This window comes from Pelodiscus sinensis, chromosome 9 (genome assembly GCF_049634645.1).
Source record: "Pelodiscus sinensis isolate JC-2024 chromosome 9, ASM4963464v1, whole genome shotgun sequence".
In the NCBI taxonomy this organism is placed as follows: Eukaryota; Metazoa; Chordata; order Testudines; family Trionychidae; genus Pelodiscus; species Pelodiscus sinensis.
The window spans coordinates 58,383,005-58,399,361 of record NC_134719.1 but is presented as its reverse complement, the minus strand read 5'-3'; the positions used below and the strand labels follow the sequence as shown (position 1 = coordinate 58,399,361).

Genomic DNA, 16,357 nt, shown 5'->3' with positions numbered 1-16,357 from the left:
CTAGAAAGCACCGGGCTCAGTGCAGAAGCCATGTCAGCTTTGACTGGGTTTTGTGAACAGAAAACCCACCCTGGGCAATTCAGAAACTCGTCTCAGCGCTGGCTGCACCAGGCTTGGCTTGCACACAACCACCCTGCAAAGTCCGCCTGGGTGTAAACTCCCCGGTGCTGCCGTGTAATGGGCCCTTTTGTTTGACATCCAGGATGAGCAGGAGGAAGAGGAGGCTTTTAACCAAAAGCACGCGCTGCAGAAAGCCAAGGAAGTCAGCCCGATGTCTGCTCCAAACATGCCTGCTCTTGAGTGAGTTGCACGCCACCTGTACCCTGTCAGCCATCACCTTTGCCTGTCCCCAAGCTCCTTATAGTGATAGCCACCCATGTCATGAAAAGAAGGGGGGTATATGCAAGGGGTAGCCACAATGCAAGGCATGTGCCTATATTCATGCACATCTCGGGTACAGGCGACACACGGGTGTTGCTCTCGTGCATGGTCAGGGCATTGTTCGTTGATGGTGTTGAAGCAGCACAATCAGATCAGACTAATAGAAAGGGACCAGCTCTGTTGTTAATTGTGGGAGGTCTTTGCATCTTCAAGGTGGTAGCTACATCAACAGATAGTGCTGGTTTCTGGTTGCGCTTGTTGTCCTACACTCCCCAATCTCACGCCTTTATAGAGCAGCGCTAGGGAAAGCTTTCACTCTGAATGTGCTAAGAGTGCGAGGTCAGAGACCCACACCCTCAGCAGGAGGCCTGTACCGAGTCCTCTGATGAAGAAAAAACTCAACAGTCCCCCCTGGAGGAGGAAGAGGAAGGAGCCCTGTTGACTCCTCCATTAGAGGAGTTCCCACTAACGATTCCATTGTAGCAGAAGTAGGTGGCGCCGAGCCATCAGTGACTTCATTATGGGAAAAAACCAGGGGATTTATAGAGGGAGCTTCTGGATTAGAGCTGGTCAGAAGAAGCCTGACGGAACTATTTCCCATCGGAAAAAGCAGTTCCATAGAAATCGAAACCCTTTGCGAAATCGTCTCAATGTTGCTGACATTTTGTTTCAGGGAGATTAAAAGCAAGAAAATGCGCTGCTGAGGTTGAAACCTCCAATTGTGTCACTCGGGGGACAGGGCATTTCCGTGTTTTGTTTTGAAACGATTTTGCATTTCAAATGTTTGCACTTGGTATTCTGCATTCTAAAATGAAATCTAAATGGAATGTTTTGACCCCCCCCCCACACACACACACACAAATCTTTTGATGCAAAAGGGAATCTTTTTGGAATGTTCCTTCTTTGGAGGATTCTGAAATGTTTAGGTTTCATTCTCATTCTGAACAAAGCCAAATTCTGGCATCCTCTGCGAAACAGAGAGGATGTCCTCTGACCAGCTCTCCCGTGAAGGTGCAGAGAAGCATCTGACTTCATCTGCTTCTCCAGAAAGCATCAAACTATCTGAACTTCTTGGGTCTGCAGCATTGGGCTGAGATTGTCAGAACAGGCTCATTTGCTGGATTTCAGGCCTGTCTTGCTTGTAGTTGGGAGAGAGCCTGTAAGAACTGCCCATTCCCTAGCGAAGGAACAGCCCGTGTGACTCTTCTGTGAAGGAGGCAGGAGCTATATTGGGAGATGGTTTTGGGAGAGGCCGCATAGTCAGACTGCTGTGATATATGCTCTCCAGAGCTGCTGTCGGGGAATGAGTGGGAAGCTGGCTGCTAGATGTGCCGTGTGAATGATGCATTTTAAGAAATAAAGGGATTAAGGCTGTAGCAGAAGGCTAGGGAATGGACAGATATGGGCCAATTGGGAGGACATGCTAAAAAAATGGAATAAGTTTCATGCTCAAAGGCTGTCCAGCACTAACAATGATCAGTGAACTTTAATTTGTCCAGAGCTCTAGGTAGCTGTTTGTGGCCTGTCTTCCTAGTACTTCCATGGTTGCTCGAGCTGGTGAGCCAGTGGTAGGAATGGTGGGAATTAAAGTAGAATGTAAACAGAGCTGAAGAGGAGATTACTGAATGGTAAAAGGATGCGGGGAAGTGAGTGACCTTTTGGAAGTAAGTGGATGTGTGTGCCGGCATGTGCGGACAATGGTGGATTTGTACTATGTGGGTAGAGAGTGAGTCTTCTGTGAAGGTAGATTTGAATGAATGGGATATGGATGCCTACCGTATGAAACAGATTTGCGTGAATGTCTACTGCGTGGGTGAGTTTGCATGGGTGCCTTCCACGCAAAAGGATTTGTGTGTGTTGTGGGCAAGTTCCTACAGTGTGGGTGGGTTTGTGTGTAACGTGTGTGGTGTCAGTGCCGGTTGGTTTTGGGTGTGTGGTCTGGTATGTCAGTGTTTAATGTGCAGATGGGTTTGCAGGAATGGCACTTGCGCATGTTTAGCCTTTTGCCATTGTGTGTAGGCATGGTCACATTAGCATGGGACTTTTCCATCTGCATTTGTTCTGGCGTATAACCACATACACATGTACTGACATTTGCACATGTGCATTTTAGCCATGAAGTCGCCATGTGGGCAGGCATGCCTTTATGAACCCCATGACCACTTCTGTGCATGTCTGTGTATCTTTGTCTGAGGTATACAAAGAGGACTAGCATGCTTATCCCTGGTGAGGCATGTATAGTTACACAGTTATCTGCATGCATTTGGTTCCAGGCAGGTCCTGTGTATATGTACTTGGGGCTGTGTCTAGACTACACCTCTCTGTCGACAGAGAAATGTAGATTAGGCATGTCGAAATTGCTAATGAAGCAGGGATTTAAATATCCTGTGCTTCATTAGCATAACCGTGACTGCCACTTTTTTTTGACACGGAGCTTTTTCGAAAAAACCCCGGCAGTCTAGATGGGGATCTATTGAAAAATAAACCCTTTTTCGACAGATTCTGTATTCCTCGGTTTACAGGATCTGTCGAAAAAGGGTTTATTTTTCGACAGATCCCCGTCTAGACTGCCGTGTTTTCTTCAAAAAAGCTCCGTGTCGAAAAAAAGCGGCGGCCATGTTTATGCTAATGAAGCGCGGGATATTTAAATCCCTGCTTCATTAGCAATTTCGATGTGCCTAATTTACATCTCTCTGTCGAAAGAGAGGTGTAGTCTAGACGTACCCTGGGATGGATACCAAGTTCGGGCGTGGGTGCAGTCTGTGGCTGTATCTTTGCGTATGTCATGTGTATACACGGGATGTATGATCTGTATGTGGGTGGGCAAAATGTGTACATACATGTACATACATGTGCATGTGTTTCAGGCACATAGTCTAGCTGGCAGGTATGTACATGTGACAGTATGCACACTGTAAGGCTATGTCTACACTACAGAGTTTTGTCAGAAAAACGGCCGTTTTTCTGACAAAACTTGAGTGACATCCACACTGCAACCGCATTCTTCTGCAAGGCCTTCGAAAGAACAGAGGGGTTTTTCCGGCATTGGTAATCCTCATTCTATGAGGAAGAAGCCTTTTTGCGAAAGCGCTCTTCCGGAAAAAGGCGTGTGTGGACGGGGAAGAGGGAGTTCTTTCAGAAGAAGAGGAAAGAGGAAAAAGCACAGTGCCCTGGTGATCGCTTCATTCATAGCAATCACAGCTTACATGCGAGAGAGCGTCCATTCAGCTTTTTCGATGCACTTTGTGCAGCGTGGATGCTCTCTTTCGGAAGAGGTTTTTCGGAAGATCTCTTCTGAAAAAAACTTCTTCTGAAAAAGGCCTGCAGTCTAGACATAGCCTCTGTGTATGGGCATGAATCTCCGTAGCTCTCTTTAAGACTCCTTCACCCAGTCAAGGCAGAGCAAAGGGTTCTTAGTGTCAGTGAGAATCAGGAGCTGTATATTTAAGGATCCGTGAGTGCATGTGTCTGGATATATATAGTGTTATAGACCCCCATGGTGTTGACAGCCCAACAGCTTTGAAATGCATGCCTGTATCAGTGTGTGCGTAGCTAGGTATAAATCTGCCTGTGTGTGTGTGTGTGTGGATGGATGAAATGGTTTGCAAAAGGATTTGTTGATGTAGAAGTTTGAGGGGATGCGATGAACTCTTTTCCATTTGCACATATACATGCACATGCTGCGCAATTCCCTGTGTGCACATGCTAGTGAGCGGTGCCTGAAATCACGTTATGCGTGTGCGGGGAAGTGTGTGTGGGTCTCCGCTTGTGGGTGTGAGTCACCCTTCAGGGGTGAGGTGGACTCAACCGGTTCATTTTTCTTTCCCAGAAGGGACAGAAGGAGGAGACACCACATGTCGATGTGGGAGCCGCGCAGCAGTCAACTGTATGTGTGCCATATGGTTGTGTGTTGTGCGTGGCGATGTGCGTATGTGGCTACGTGTGTTTTTCTGTGTGCTAAACTTAGGCACCTACCTATTTCGCAGCCTATGTCTACTCCTCTGGGCATCTGATTCATGTGTACTCCTGCCTCTGTTAGTGTGTGCGTGTGGGTGTCTCAACTAAGTGTGCTCTTTTGTGTCTCCGTTTGCTCGTGTCTGTGTGTGCTTGTGTATGTTAGCACTGTACGTGTGTGTGGATACATGTGAGCTGGGGTCTGTTTAGCTGTGTGTGCCGGCGCATGGGTCTGTGCCGTGTGTGTGTGCTTGCCCGTGTGTGTGTTTTTTGGCGTGTCCGTGTGCCGTGCGGGGATGTCTGTCCTTTGACATCTGCTTGTGTGCATACGTGGGATATTTTAAAGGTTTTATTCGATCCCTTAAAACGCACCCATCAGCCCATTCTCTGAGTGCACAACCCCCCTTCCCGAAGGACGACTCCTTAGCCAGAATTTAGCCTGGATCCTCTCCTACCAAGGCGCTAGGCCAAGCAGGCAGACAGATGTTACTACCCCCTGTGGCCCAAGAGATTCGTGCTCTGTCAGGCCAGGAGAGAGGCAAGGACGGGAGGTGAGAGCCCTCCGCTCGGAATGCCCTCCCTCAGGATGGAAAGACTGTGAGTAAAAGCTGAGCTCAGCTGGTCACCGCAGCACTGTCTGTCTATCTGTCTGTCTGTCTGTGGGGGGTGTCCAGGGCTACAGTCCCCCCAACACAGGGCACAGCAGAGCCCTGAAATCAGCCCCTTTTCCACCCCGCCGGGAAGTGACGGCTCATGCAGAGGGTGCAGAACAGGCACGGCCCAGCTGGCTTCGGGAGGGAGCCTCAGGTCGTCCACATTGCGACAGCCCCAGGGGAAGGTGGCGGATCTAGCTCGCCGGGATACAGGTCACGTCCGAGGTGAAAGTTCGCCAGCTTGTCAGCCAGAAGCAGACAGGATAACGCGACGCCGGTCTTCCAGAGTGGGAGAGCTGCAGTTCCATGAGCAAGGCAGACCTTATATCTGGCGTCCTTTCCCTGAGCGGCCTACGTCACCGGTCTCTGGCTGGACTCTCACCCAACCCCCTGTTTCTCGCTGAGTCAGCGAGGAGACTGTGCAGCCCAGGTCTGATGCCCGAGACCCCTGTCTCTGTCAGTCGTACAACAGTGGAGCCCTCAGCCTCTCCCACTGCCTTTACAGCCACACAGGAGAGGAGGGGTAACAACCCCGAGTCCCGTGTGCGAGCGTAGGTGAGCAACCCCCCAGCACTAGCCTCTTCACCAGGGAAGAATGGAACCACCGGACTAGGCTTTGCAAAGCGGCAAAGGCACATCCCGTTAGAAACCCTCGATTGATTCCCGCAGATGCTGCTCTCCTTTCCTCTCCTGGCCTCTGCCTGGGGGGGAGGATGTGGCTCTAAAAGAACCAACACGGACATCCGCCCTTCAGCCTTTGTTGGAGGCCGGCCAGCCACCTGGAAGACTTACCAGTAACTGCCCCACACAGCAGCAAGCCAGACTCAAAGGGGGGTCAAGAAAACTTGGGGATTCCAAATGACCCCAGCCCTGCCTTGGGATGCCCTCTTCCTGTGGCCTTCCCTTGGCTGGAGACAGGCCACAGTAAAAGCTGGTTTTCTGAGCTGGATCCTGGGATACTCCCTTGGAGGAGTCTCACACCCTGTGCTCCACAAGGCAGGTCCTTATCCTGTTAGCCACTAGAGGCCCAGAATTCCTAGGCTAGACTTATCCTCTCAAGGGGCACTGGCTGAATTACAGCTCTCCTAGCCCCTCGTTTAGCCAAACAGGCTGACAGTCAGCCAGAGACGGTGCTGCTTTCGTCCCTCCAGCTGCTGTCCTGCTGCCAGCGACAGAATCCATTTTAGTCCAGACCTGATTGCCACTCCTTAGGAAATACAAGAAGAAAACCTTGCAGCAAAAACCACTTGACTCAGTCTGTCTTGGAATGAAAAGAACTCGAGAACGGCCCTTCTGGGTCAGACCAATGGCCTTTCAGCCCAGTGTCCTGTCTTCTGACAGTGGCCAATGCCAGCTCGGGGGGTCATCACATGATCCCCTCCCATCACCCATTCCCAGTGTCTGGCAAACAGGCTGCCGTCTCTGACCATCCTGCCACTGAGGGACCTGACCTCCGTGAATTTACTCTAGTTCTTTTTTGAACCCTCTTACTAGGATGACTGATATTTAATCCATCACAAGCCACCTGGCTCTGCTGTGATCTGTGAGGAACATCTATGGAAAGGGACTTTTAATAGACAAACCATAATCCTAATCACCTATCTGGCCACTGTTCGAATTGGCTATTGGCAGCACGGTGTTCTCCATAGAGACCTGAAACCCAGCCAAGTGCGCCAGTCCAGTCAAATAAACCTTCTTCCCCGGTGGGAGCTGAGGGGAGTCCTGACTTGGTGCTGGAAGGACCGAAAACGAGAGCGTGACACCTCCCGTTATCTGTGCAGAGCTGGACGTCAGCAGGGTCAGTCTGAGTGCTCAGAGCCGCTCTGACAACCCACAGGAACCCCGAGCAATGCTGCGGATACCGCCACATGGCTACTCGAGTGTGGCGGTATCCGCAGCATTACAGCCGTGCCCCTGTAAGGTCTCTAGTGTAGACACAGCCTAAGACAAATCCAGTTCTGAACGGGGCGCCCCCGACCTCTGGATTCAGATGCAACTAGCCAGATTTCTCTCATCTCATCCCGAAGTGGGAGAAATCCCCCGGGGGGAATCCACCAGCCAGATCTTAGTTCTACTCTGTCCCGAGGGCCTGGCTAGGACTAGGTCGGGAACAGCAGTGAACCATCAACGTCAACCACCACCGTCACCCTGCGCAGCATGACCCAAACAGCCCCGCCCCTGTTGGCGGATGCGTTGCATTCTCAAGATGAACCCAGCAGGCTGCTCGCTAACGTCTGTGCATGTCTGCCCAGGGTCTTGCATGTATGTAGCCTCCTCTGGTTCTTGCTTACATGTGTATGTAGCCATGTGTATTTGCGCATGAAGCGAGTTGTACGTACCGACACGTTTACCTTGGTAGATCTGCAATTGCAACATGCATATTTTTGTGTCTTTTATTCCACACACACGGGCCCCAGGGGGCCAAGTGTTCATGTATTTGTGTAGGGGGGAGGGGGCCATGCACAACCGTGTTCCCTTGTGTGTCTAAATGTATGGTCTTGTGTTTGCAGATGGAGGCTCACACATGCATGAGTGTATGGGCCTACCCCTCGGTGGGGTTTGTCTCTTGATGGTTTTGTCCCAGGGCCTGTGTGTCTGCATGGCTGAGCTCTCCCATCCATTGGGCCGGATTTCCCACAGCCCTGCCTCTTGTGTCGGCGTTGGCACCGGTGCCGAGTGGGCGCAACATGCTCCCTCCCCAAGCCAGAGAGGCAGCACGGCGCACACCCGGTACCTTGGTGCAAGCGCCTGCCTGAGGAACAAGGGTGGGTCTGTCTCGGCTCAGGCGCACACGCTGTGGGTCTGGGGGCGGGATCTTGGGTTTTGGGCAGTGCAGAGGTGGCCTGAAGCCCTTTGTTTTCCTTCCCCAGGAGGGACAGGAGGCGGCGCCATCACATGTCGGTGTGGGAGCAGCGCACCAGTCAGCTCCGCAGGCACATGCAGATGTCCAGCCAGGAAGGCCTCAACAAGGATGCCCCTCCCCTGATCAACCCTCACGCCAGCATATTCCGGAGGAAAAAGCCCGGGGAAAACGCCGGGGAGAAGAGTGAAGAGGACCAGGGGGGCAGGGCAGAGCAGCCACCGGGGGAAGGCCTGGAGCAACCCACCGCAGACACCAACGCATGCCCAAGCGCCAAAGAGGACCAGAAAACACCCTCCCCTCGGGCTAAGAGAGACAGGGAGCAGTGGCATCAGAAATCATGCCACGGGAACTGCGATGGGACTGAGCCGGAGGGGGCAGGCAGAGGGGGCGGGGCAGGGATGGAGGACAGAGCCCGGCTGCGGCAGAGCCAGCGGCGCAGCCGACACCGGCGAATGAGGACGGAGGGGAAGGAGGCGGCGGGGGCGCTGGAGAGCAGGTCAGCCAGCCAAGAGGTGGGCCTGGAGGAAGTCAATCCCACGGATGGAGAGCAGGCTAGAAAGGAAGGGGAGAAGGCGGACGTGATTCAGGAGGAGCCGCTGGCGGGCGAGGAGCAGGACAGGTAAAGGGCGCCCCTCCCTGACTGACGGCTATGAGCCGCAGCGGAGAGACAGCCAGCCTGTCACCGGGGTGGGGGTTGGGAACCGGAGGCTGTATCAAACCCAGCAGTGCGGCCGGGCCCGGCTCTCGATGGCTCTGCGTCCCCAGGAGCCCTTCCACCTGTCCGGCAACCAGCCTCCTGCGGGCCATTTTCGCTCTGCTTCTCCTCTTTCCCCAGTCCACCCCTTGCGCCCAGCAGTAGCACCCTCGCCTAGACAGGGAGTGATGCTCCCAACAGGTGCAATGGTGACCTTTCCGCGAGGCGTCACGGGGAACAGCGCCCCCTGCTGGCGCTGAAACCCGGCACTGGTTTGGTCTGCACTCCTCATTTCCCTGCGAAGTCTCCCTGCCTCCGCCCACGCTGGGAAAGCTCTGACCAGGCCTGGGGCTTTCTGGCATAAGAGGAAGATTTTCAGATGGGAATCGGGGACAGCAAACCTCATGGCTTCTGATTTAGTGGGACCCCTCTGCCATCTCCCTACGAGGTCCAAAGTGACATGTAATGTTCATGCTACGCCCATTAATCTAATCAAACACAACAGCTGATCCCGCTGGTCCCAGCTGCGCTCTCCGGGGTCCCCTGGAAATCCCACTGGGAGCTCATTTCTCTCCCCAGGCTCAGCAAAAGCAGAAAAGGTCCACTCGTTTTTCCCAGCCCTCCTCCCTAAGTGGCTCAATGCAATCCCTGCTTTTCTGGTCTTCCCTAGAGGCAGGAGGGACACAGGGGAGTCCTTGCCTCTGGCCAAAGGAGACTCCAGGGTTGTGTCTACACTGGGCCACTTATTCCGGAAAAGCAGCCACTTTTCCGGAATAACTTGCCAGCTGTCTACACTGGCTGCTTGCTTTTCCGGAAAAGCACTGACGATCTACCGTAAAATTGTCAGTGTTTTTCCGGAAAAACTATGCTGCTCCCGTTCGGGCAAAAGTCCTTTTTCCGGAAAACTGTTCCAGAAAAGGGCCAGTGTAGACAGCCCAGTAGTCTTTTCTGCAAAAAAGCCGCGATCGCGAAAATGACGATCGGGGCTTTTTTCCGGAAAAGTGTGTCTACATTGGCCATGGACGCTTTTCCGGAAAAAGTGCTTTTCCAGAAAAGCATCCTGCCAATGTTTTTCCGTTTTAAGCATTTCCGGAAAAGGGTGCCAGTGTAGACGTAGCCCAGCAGTGGGGTGTAAAGCGCGGAACGGTTATGATTATTTCTGCCCTCACCAGCAGGTGTCGCTGTAGCCCAAGGAGCGTGCTGAGAAAAGTTCAGTGCACACGAGACAAATGAATATGATCATACTAGTCATTCCTTCCAGGCGTGCCACGGACCCCCCCCAGCCAAGGCAATGCAGGGAATCCCTTTTAACGGAGCAGGGGAAACCTGGGTGCTTCGCAGAGGCTGAGCAAAGCACACAGAAACTTCCGGCAGACTGTCCAATGGCTGGCAAATCGGGGGGTTGCGCTCCGGGCAGGGCGTTGCGTGCGGCTCTTATTCCTGGAGCCTTTGTAATGTGGCAAGAAAGCAACCCGGGCTCGTTTCTTTCTCTTCCTCCCCGTTTCATCCACCTCATTTCTCCCTCTGTTCTCGCTGACCCTTTCCCTCGTCTCCATTTGCTCTCCCTGCTCCCTTCTGTCTTCCCTTCTCTTCCCTGTCCCCCATCCACCTCTCCCCATCTGTCCTCTCTCGCCACTTCCCTTCCTGCTTTCCCTGTAGGACCAGTGACATCCCGGCCGGGGACGCTGCCTTTGCTGGGGCCATGAAGGAAACGAGCCCCCTCAGAGCCCCCCAGGAGCTCAGCCCGGAGAAGAACGAGAGCTTGGCGGAGCAGGACTGCAGCGTCCTGGACACCAGTGACCAAGCCCTGCTGGGCAGCATGCAGCTGGAGATGAGCAGAGCCGTCAGCCGGAGCGAGCCTGAGCTGTCCTCGGTCACGGCCCACACGGAGAAAGCCACTGAGAGCACCACCATCATGATCGATGTCCAAGACTCCGCTGTGGTACAGAGTGAGGACCTGTCTCTTTTGCTCTTTGCCTCTCTCTCCTCTGCCGTGACCCACGGCGCTGCTTGGAACACTGTGGCTTCCCCAGAGGACCCCCTCCCCCCGAGCATCGTCAGCCCTGTCCACTCTCCAGCCCCACCCCATTGTCCCACCAACCCTGAATTCGTAGCCACGGCCCCGTGTCCCATGTGGCACGTTGGACCGATGCTCTGGCCCACCCCCCACTGTCGCTGTCACACGTGGAAAGCCAGGGGTTTTCTGTGCCTGGGGGGCTGGGTGGTGAGCCGGCCGCCCCTCGGGATAATGGCACTCACAGCTCTGATTGGCCAGAGTCTCATCGATTGCTTCGTGGCCCGGCCACGTCTCCACTGAGGAGCTCAGCCATGAGGAGCCAGCGCCCAGACAGCCGAAAATGCTTTAAGCTATGGCTTGATCCAGGGCGGTTCATCCCTGCTTGAACCTCCCCTTTGAGACAGGCCGACATTCACCCCTTCCACTCCACTGTGGCCTGGGGGGAAAACTGCAGAGAGCAGCCAGCCAGAGACTCCCGCTGTTGGGGGCAGGAGCGGCCAAAGCAGAGACCTTTAGTTGTTCCAGTCAAAAGGCTCAGACCCGTTCTCCGCCTTCCCCTGCCCTGCTGCCTGCTCCCGCCCTGCCTCCTTGGCCGGGTGTGTCTGCGCTGGAGCCAGGGGGTGACTGCTCCCGCTTGAAGACGCACCAGCGTTAGCACCCCTCGAGCTAGTGCGCTGGGAGAGAAGCGCAGCTGGGATCATACGTCCTGCTGCCCGCGCCACAGCTGTTTCTGGCGTGCTCAGCGCTGGCGTGGATGTGTCTCCTCACTTGAGCTTCACTCCACAGCTGCCTTTCTTACACCTTCTTCCCTGCTCCGTCCTCCACCCCATTCCCGTGCTTGGCCGCTTAGCAGATTCCCCTCCGAACTGAACATCCTCCCTAAAAAAACCCTTCTGGAACTAGCCTGACGCTTGCTACCCTCCCGTTGTTCGCCCTGTTGGTATGTGAAGCCCCATCCCCAGCCTAGTTCAGTGGCTTTTCCTGGAGGGGCTGTGTTTGTACAGTGCCTAGCACACTGGGGCCTCAGCACTGCTGGCACAGACACAGATAAGCAGCAGAAGAAACGTGGCCCTGGAGTGGACGGTGACTTTTTCTTGCTGCACCAGGGGTTTGCATTAGTGCAGCTGCACTGCAGGTAGTAGCCAGGGCAGATCCCCAGGGTGGGCAAAGCCTTCTTTCCGTTATCTAGGGACATGCAGGCGGAGTCTCTCGGCCTCGCCTCGAGGCCACCGGGAAACTCCTCCCCGCGAGAGCAGTGCTGGAGAAAAAGCCAGGCCTGTGTCAGCCAGGCAGAACATCCTGATGCGCATGGCCCAGGGCAAACCCTCCAGCCGTGGGGTAAAACAGAGCATCTCCCCCTGGGCCAGTGCTGTGCCTAAACGTGCAGCTCAGGCCCTGATCCTGGCCTGGACGCTTGCCCCGTGCGGGTGTGTCTCACAGTCGTACAGTGGCTGTTCGTTGCACACTCTCTGCAGCCTCTGTCTCCCGTGCTGGGCCTTGTCTTTTTCTCCCTCTCCGTTGCTCCGTCCCGCTGTCGCTTTCATTTCCTCCCCAGTCACTCATAGGACTGCTTTCCCCTCCTCCTCTCCCTTTGCTCTCCTTCCTTCTTTCTCACCTCCATCTTGCCTCCCTCTTTCCCTGTCTCCCTTCCCGTCTCCCTCCCGCCCTTCCGTCTCCGTCCCGATTGCCAGGGCCTATGCCAAACACTAAATTTAACTTCATCTCCAGCAAACCCATCCCCCTCTGATTGCTTGTCAATCAAACCCTATAAAAACCAGAGGAACATTTCCCCTCACCTTCTAAGTGAGAGATTTGAAAGTGTGTTATTAATTAAACAGCACCACAAAAAGTGCCTCGTTAAAGCCCTTTGTCTGTGTCTCTGCTTGACAGCCCGTGTCTGTCCTTTCCTTTTCATCTCTCCCGCTAACGGCAGAACGTGGACATGGGAATGTAAAAGAGCAGTCTTGCCGTTCCCATTCCTCCTCACCGTGGAGAAATGACATTCTGAGGCAGCTGAGTCTTGTGCGTGGTTCTGTGGGTGGTGCCACTCACACGGCAGCACAAAACAACGCCTGAGGCACAGGAAGTTTTACAACCGACGCAGGGTGCAATACAGGTTGAACCTCTCTAGTTGGACACTCGCCAGTCTGGCAACATCCATGGTCTGGCATGATTTTAGGTAGCGGGATGTCTGCTTATTATGGGTGTGGACAAGTTTCCTGCGGCCCCATAAAGTTTGTTTGCAGCCACCAGTCCTGGCTCTGTGGTCTGTGCTGTTATTTTGTTCTAATTTACCCCCAAATGTCTTCTAAGAGCCCAGTAAGCAGTGGAACTGTTGGAAATACTGCTAGACAAGATTGACCTCCCATGGGTTGGCAAATTGTCTGGTTTGACACTGGTCAGGTCCCAAGGGAGCCAGACTAGAGAGGTTCAACCTGTACTTTCTTGCAAGCTCTTGCACAAGGCAGGGACCGTGTATTCCATCAGCCAGTACCAGTTCCATGTGGATAACCCAAAGCTCAGAGGCGGTGGGGATGTGACCAGCCCATCTCCTAGGAAAATCTCCCAGACTTTCATCCAGGGTGCAGAGCCATGCTGCTGTTAGCCTGATGGGTCAGTAAAGGGGGTTGGTTTCTTTTGCAGTTAGCAACAAGACGGATGGAGAAGCCAGCCCCTTAAAGGAGGCAGAGGCCAAAGAGGTTGAGGCAAAGGAGAAGAAACGGAAGAAGGAGAAAAGCTCCAGGTCGGGCAAAGCCATGGTGCCTCACAGCTCCATGTTCATCTTCAGCACGACAAACCCGTGAGATATTCGTTGGCCTTTAGACCGAAGTAACTGGGCCCTGGAGAAGGGGAAGGATTTAATGGGGCAGGGCCTGGCAGGCTTTTACCGGCAGCCACTTGGGTACCTAGAGGAGCAGGGGAAGCCTGAGCCAGCATTGGGGCCCCTACTTACACCCCACCAGCTTCCCATATTTGCTGCTGCTTCCTCAGCTCCAGGGGGTGGGAACAGGACTGGCCCAAGCTGGCTGCAGCACCACAGAGGTAGAGCTCGGCTCCTGCAGGAGCCTGGGCTCCTTGTGACTCCAGATGCCCAGCTCCTACACTGCCTGGCTTCAGGGCTTTCAGTTGCCCCCCGGGCATGTGCATTGGCATCTTCCATTGTATTGTCTCCCTCCACGGGCCTCCTGTCTTGTTCCACACGCAGGGGGACAAAGGAAGGCTGCCCAGGAAGGGCAACCACAAAACTGGCATTTCCTAAGGCTGGTGCTTGGCTGAGCCACCCAGCCAGCCACAGTGTGGTGCAGCGAGGCGTGGCGTTTGATGAAATGTTGCGTGCCGTTCGTTGCAGCGTGACGTGCCGTTTAGTGCAGTGTGACATGCCGTTTAGTGCAGTGTGACGTGCCGTTTAGTGCAGTGTGGCGTGCCGTTTAGTGCAGTGTGGCGTGCCGTTTAGTGCAGTGTGGCGTGCCGTTTAGTGCAGCGTGGCGTGCTGTTTAGTGCAGCGTGGCGTGCCGTTTAGTGCAGCATGGCGTGCTGTTTAGTGCGGCGTGCCGTTTAGTGCAGTGTGACGTGCTGTTTAGTGCGGCGTGGCGTGCCATTTAGTGCAGTGTGGCGTGCCGTTTAGTGCAGCGTGGCGTGCTGTTTAGTGCAGTGTGGCGTGCCGTTTAGTGCAGCGTGGCGTGCTGTTTAGTGCAGTGTGACGTGCCATTTAGTGCAGTGTGACGTGACGTTTAATGCACAGTGGTGTGCTGGTTAAAGCAGAGTGGCATGACAGTTAGTGCAGTGTGAGCTGCCGCTTAGTGCAGTGTGTGGCGTGCTGTTTAGTACAGTGTGGCATGGCGTTTAATGAAATGTTGTGTGCCGTTTGTTGCAGCATGGCGTGCCGTTTAGTGCTGTGTGAGCTGCCGCTTAGTGCAGTGTGTGGCGTGCTGTTTAGTACAGTGTGGCATGGCGTTTAATGAAATGTTGTGTGCCGTTTGTTGCAGCATGGCGTGCCGTTTAGTGCTGTGTGAGCTGCCGCTTAGTGCAGTGTGTGGCGTCCCGTTTAATGCAGCATGGCAACCCGTTTAGTGCAGCGTGGCATGCCATTTAGTGCAGTGTGGGTGCCACTTAGTGTGTCATTCATTGCAGCGTGTGGCGTGGCGTTTAGTGCGGCGTGTGGCATGGCGTTTAGTGCAGTGTGTGGTGTGCCGTTTAGTGCAGCGTGGCATGGAGTTTAGTGCAGTGTGTGGCATGGGGTTTAGTGCAGTGTGTGGTGTGCCGTTTAGTGCAGCGTGTGGCGTGTCGTTTAGTGCAGCGCATGGCATGCCATTTAGTGCAGCGCGTGGCGTGGCGTTTAGTGCAGCGTGTGGCATGGCGTTTAGTGTGGCGTGGCGTTTAGTGCAGTGCGTGGCGTGGCGTTTAGTGCAGCGTGTGGCGTGGCGTTTAGTGCAGCGTGTGGCGTGGCGTTTAGTGCAGCGTGTGGCGTGGCGTTTAGTGCAGCGTGTGGCGTGGCGTTTAGTGCAGCGTGGCGTGGTGTTTAGTGCAGTGTGTGGCGTGCCGTATAGTGCAGCGTGTGGCGTGGCGTTTAGTGCAGCGTGTGGAGTGCCGTATAGTGCAGCGTGTGGCGTGGTGTTTAGTGCAGCGTGTGGCATGGCGTTTAGTGCAGCGTGGCGTGGCGTTTATTGCAGTGTGTGGCGTGCAGTATAGTGCAGCGTGTGGCGTGGTGTTTAGTGCAGCGTGGCATGGCGTTTAGTGCAGTGTGTGGTGTGCCATTTAGTGCAGCGTGGCGTGGCGTTTAGTGCAGCGTGTGGCGTGCTGTATAGTGCAGCGTGTGGCGTGCTGTATAGTGCAGCGTGTGGCGTGCTGTATAGTGCAGCGTGTGGCGTGGCGTTTAGTGCAGCGTGTGGCATGGCGTTTAGTGCAGCGTGGCGTGGTGTTTAGTGCAGTGTGTGGCGTGCCGTATAGTGCAGCGTGTGGCGTGCCGTATAGTGCAGCGTGTGGCGTGGCGTTTAGTGCAGCGTGTGGCGTGGTGTTTAGTGCAGCGTGTGGCATGGCGTTTAGTGCAGCGTGGCATGGCGTTTATTGCAGTGTGTGGCGTGCAGTATAGTGCAGCGTGTGGCGTGGTGTTTAGTGCAGCGTGGCATGGCGTTTAGTGCAGTGTGTGGTGTGCCATTTAGTGCAGCGTGGCGTGGCGTTTAGTGCAGCGTGTGGCGTGCTGTATAGTGCAGCGTGTGGCGTGCTGTATAGTGCAGCGTGTGGCGTGCTGTATAGTGCAGCGTGTGGCGTGGCGTTTAGTGCAGCGTGTGGCATGCCGTTTAGGGCAGCGTGTGGCATGGCATTTAGTGCAGCGTGGCGTGGCATTTATTGCAGTGTGTGGCGTGCCGTATAGTGCAGCGTGTGGCGTGCCGTATAGTGCAGCGTGTGGCGTGGCGTTTAGTGCAGCGTGTGGCGTGGCGTTTAGTGCAGCGTGTGGCGTGGCATTTAGTGCAGCGTGTGGCGTGGCGTTTAGTGCAGCGTGTGGCGTGGCGTTTAGTGCAGCATGTGGCATGGAGTTTAGTGCAGCGTGTGGCGTGGCGTTTAGTGCAGCGTGTGGCGTGGCGTTTAGTGCAGTGTGTGGCGTGGCGTTTAGTGCAGTGTGTGGCGTGGCGTTTAGTGCAGCGTGTGGCGTGGCGTTTAGTGCAACGTGTGGCGTGGCGTTTAGTGCAGTGTGTGGTGTGCCGTTTAGTGCAGCGTGTGGCGTGGCGTTTAGTGCAGCGTGTGGCGTGGCGTTTAGTGCAGCGTGGCATGGCGTTTAGTGCAGCGTGTGGCATGGT

General features: G+C 54.6%; 1 protein-coding gene across 1 annotated transcript in view; it reads left to right on the top strand.

Annotated features, from left to right (window-relative positions):
* Nucleotides 1–16,357, top strand: part of CACNA1E (calcium voltage-gated channel subunit alpha1 E) — a 264,347-nt gene that overhangs the window by 184,309 nt on the left and 63,681 nt on the right. The window contains exons 20-23 of the mRNA XM_075936805.1: nucleotides 203–300; nucleotides 7,859–8,470; nucleotides 10,205–10,494; nucleotides 13,206–13,362. Of these exons, the coding sequence (XP_075792920.1) occupies nucleotides 203–300; nucleotides 7,859–8,470; nucleotides 10,205–10,494; nucleotides 13,206–13,362 (1,157 nt within the window). The remainder of the gene's footprint in view (nucleotides 1–202; nucleotides 301–7,858; nucleotides 8,471–10,204; nucleotides 10,495–13,205; nucleotides 13,363–16,357) is intronic.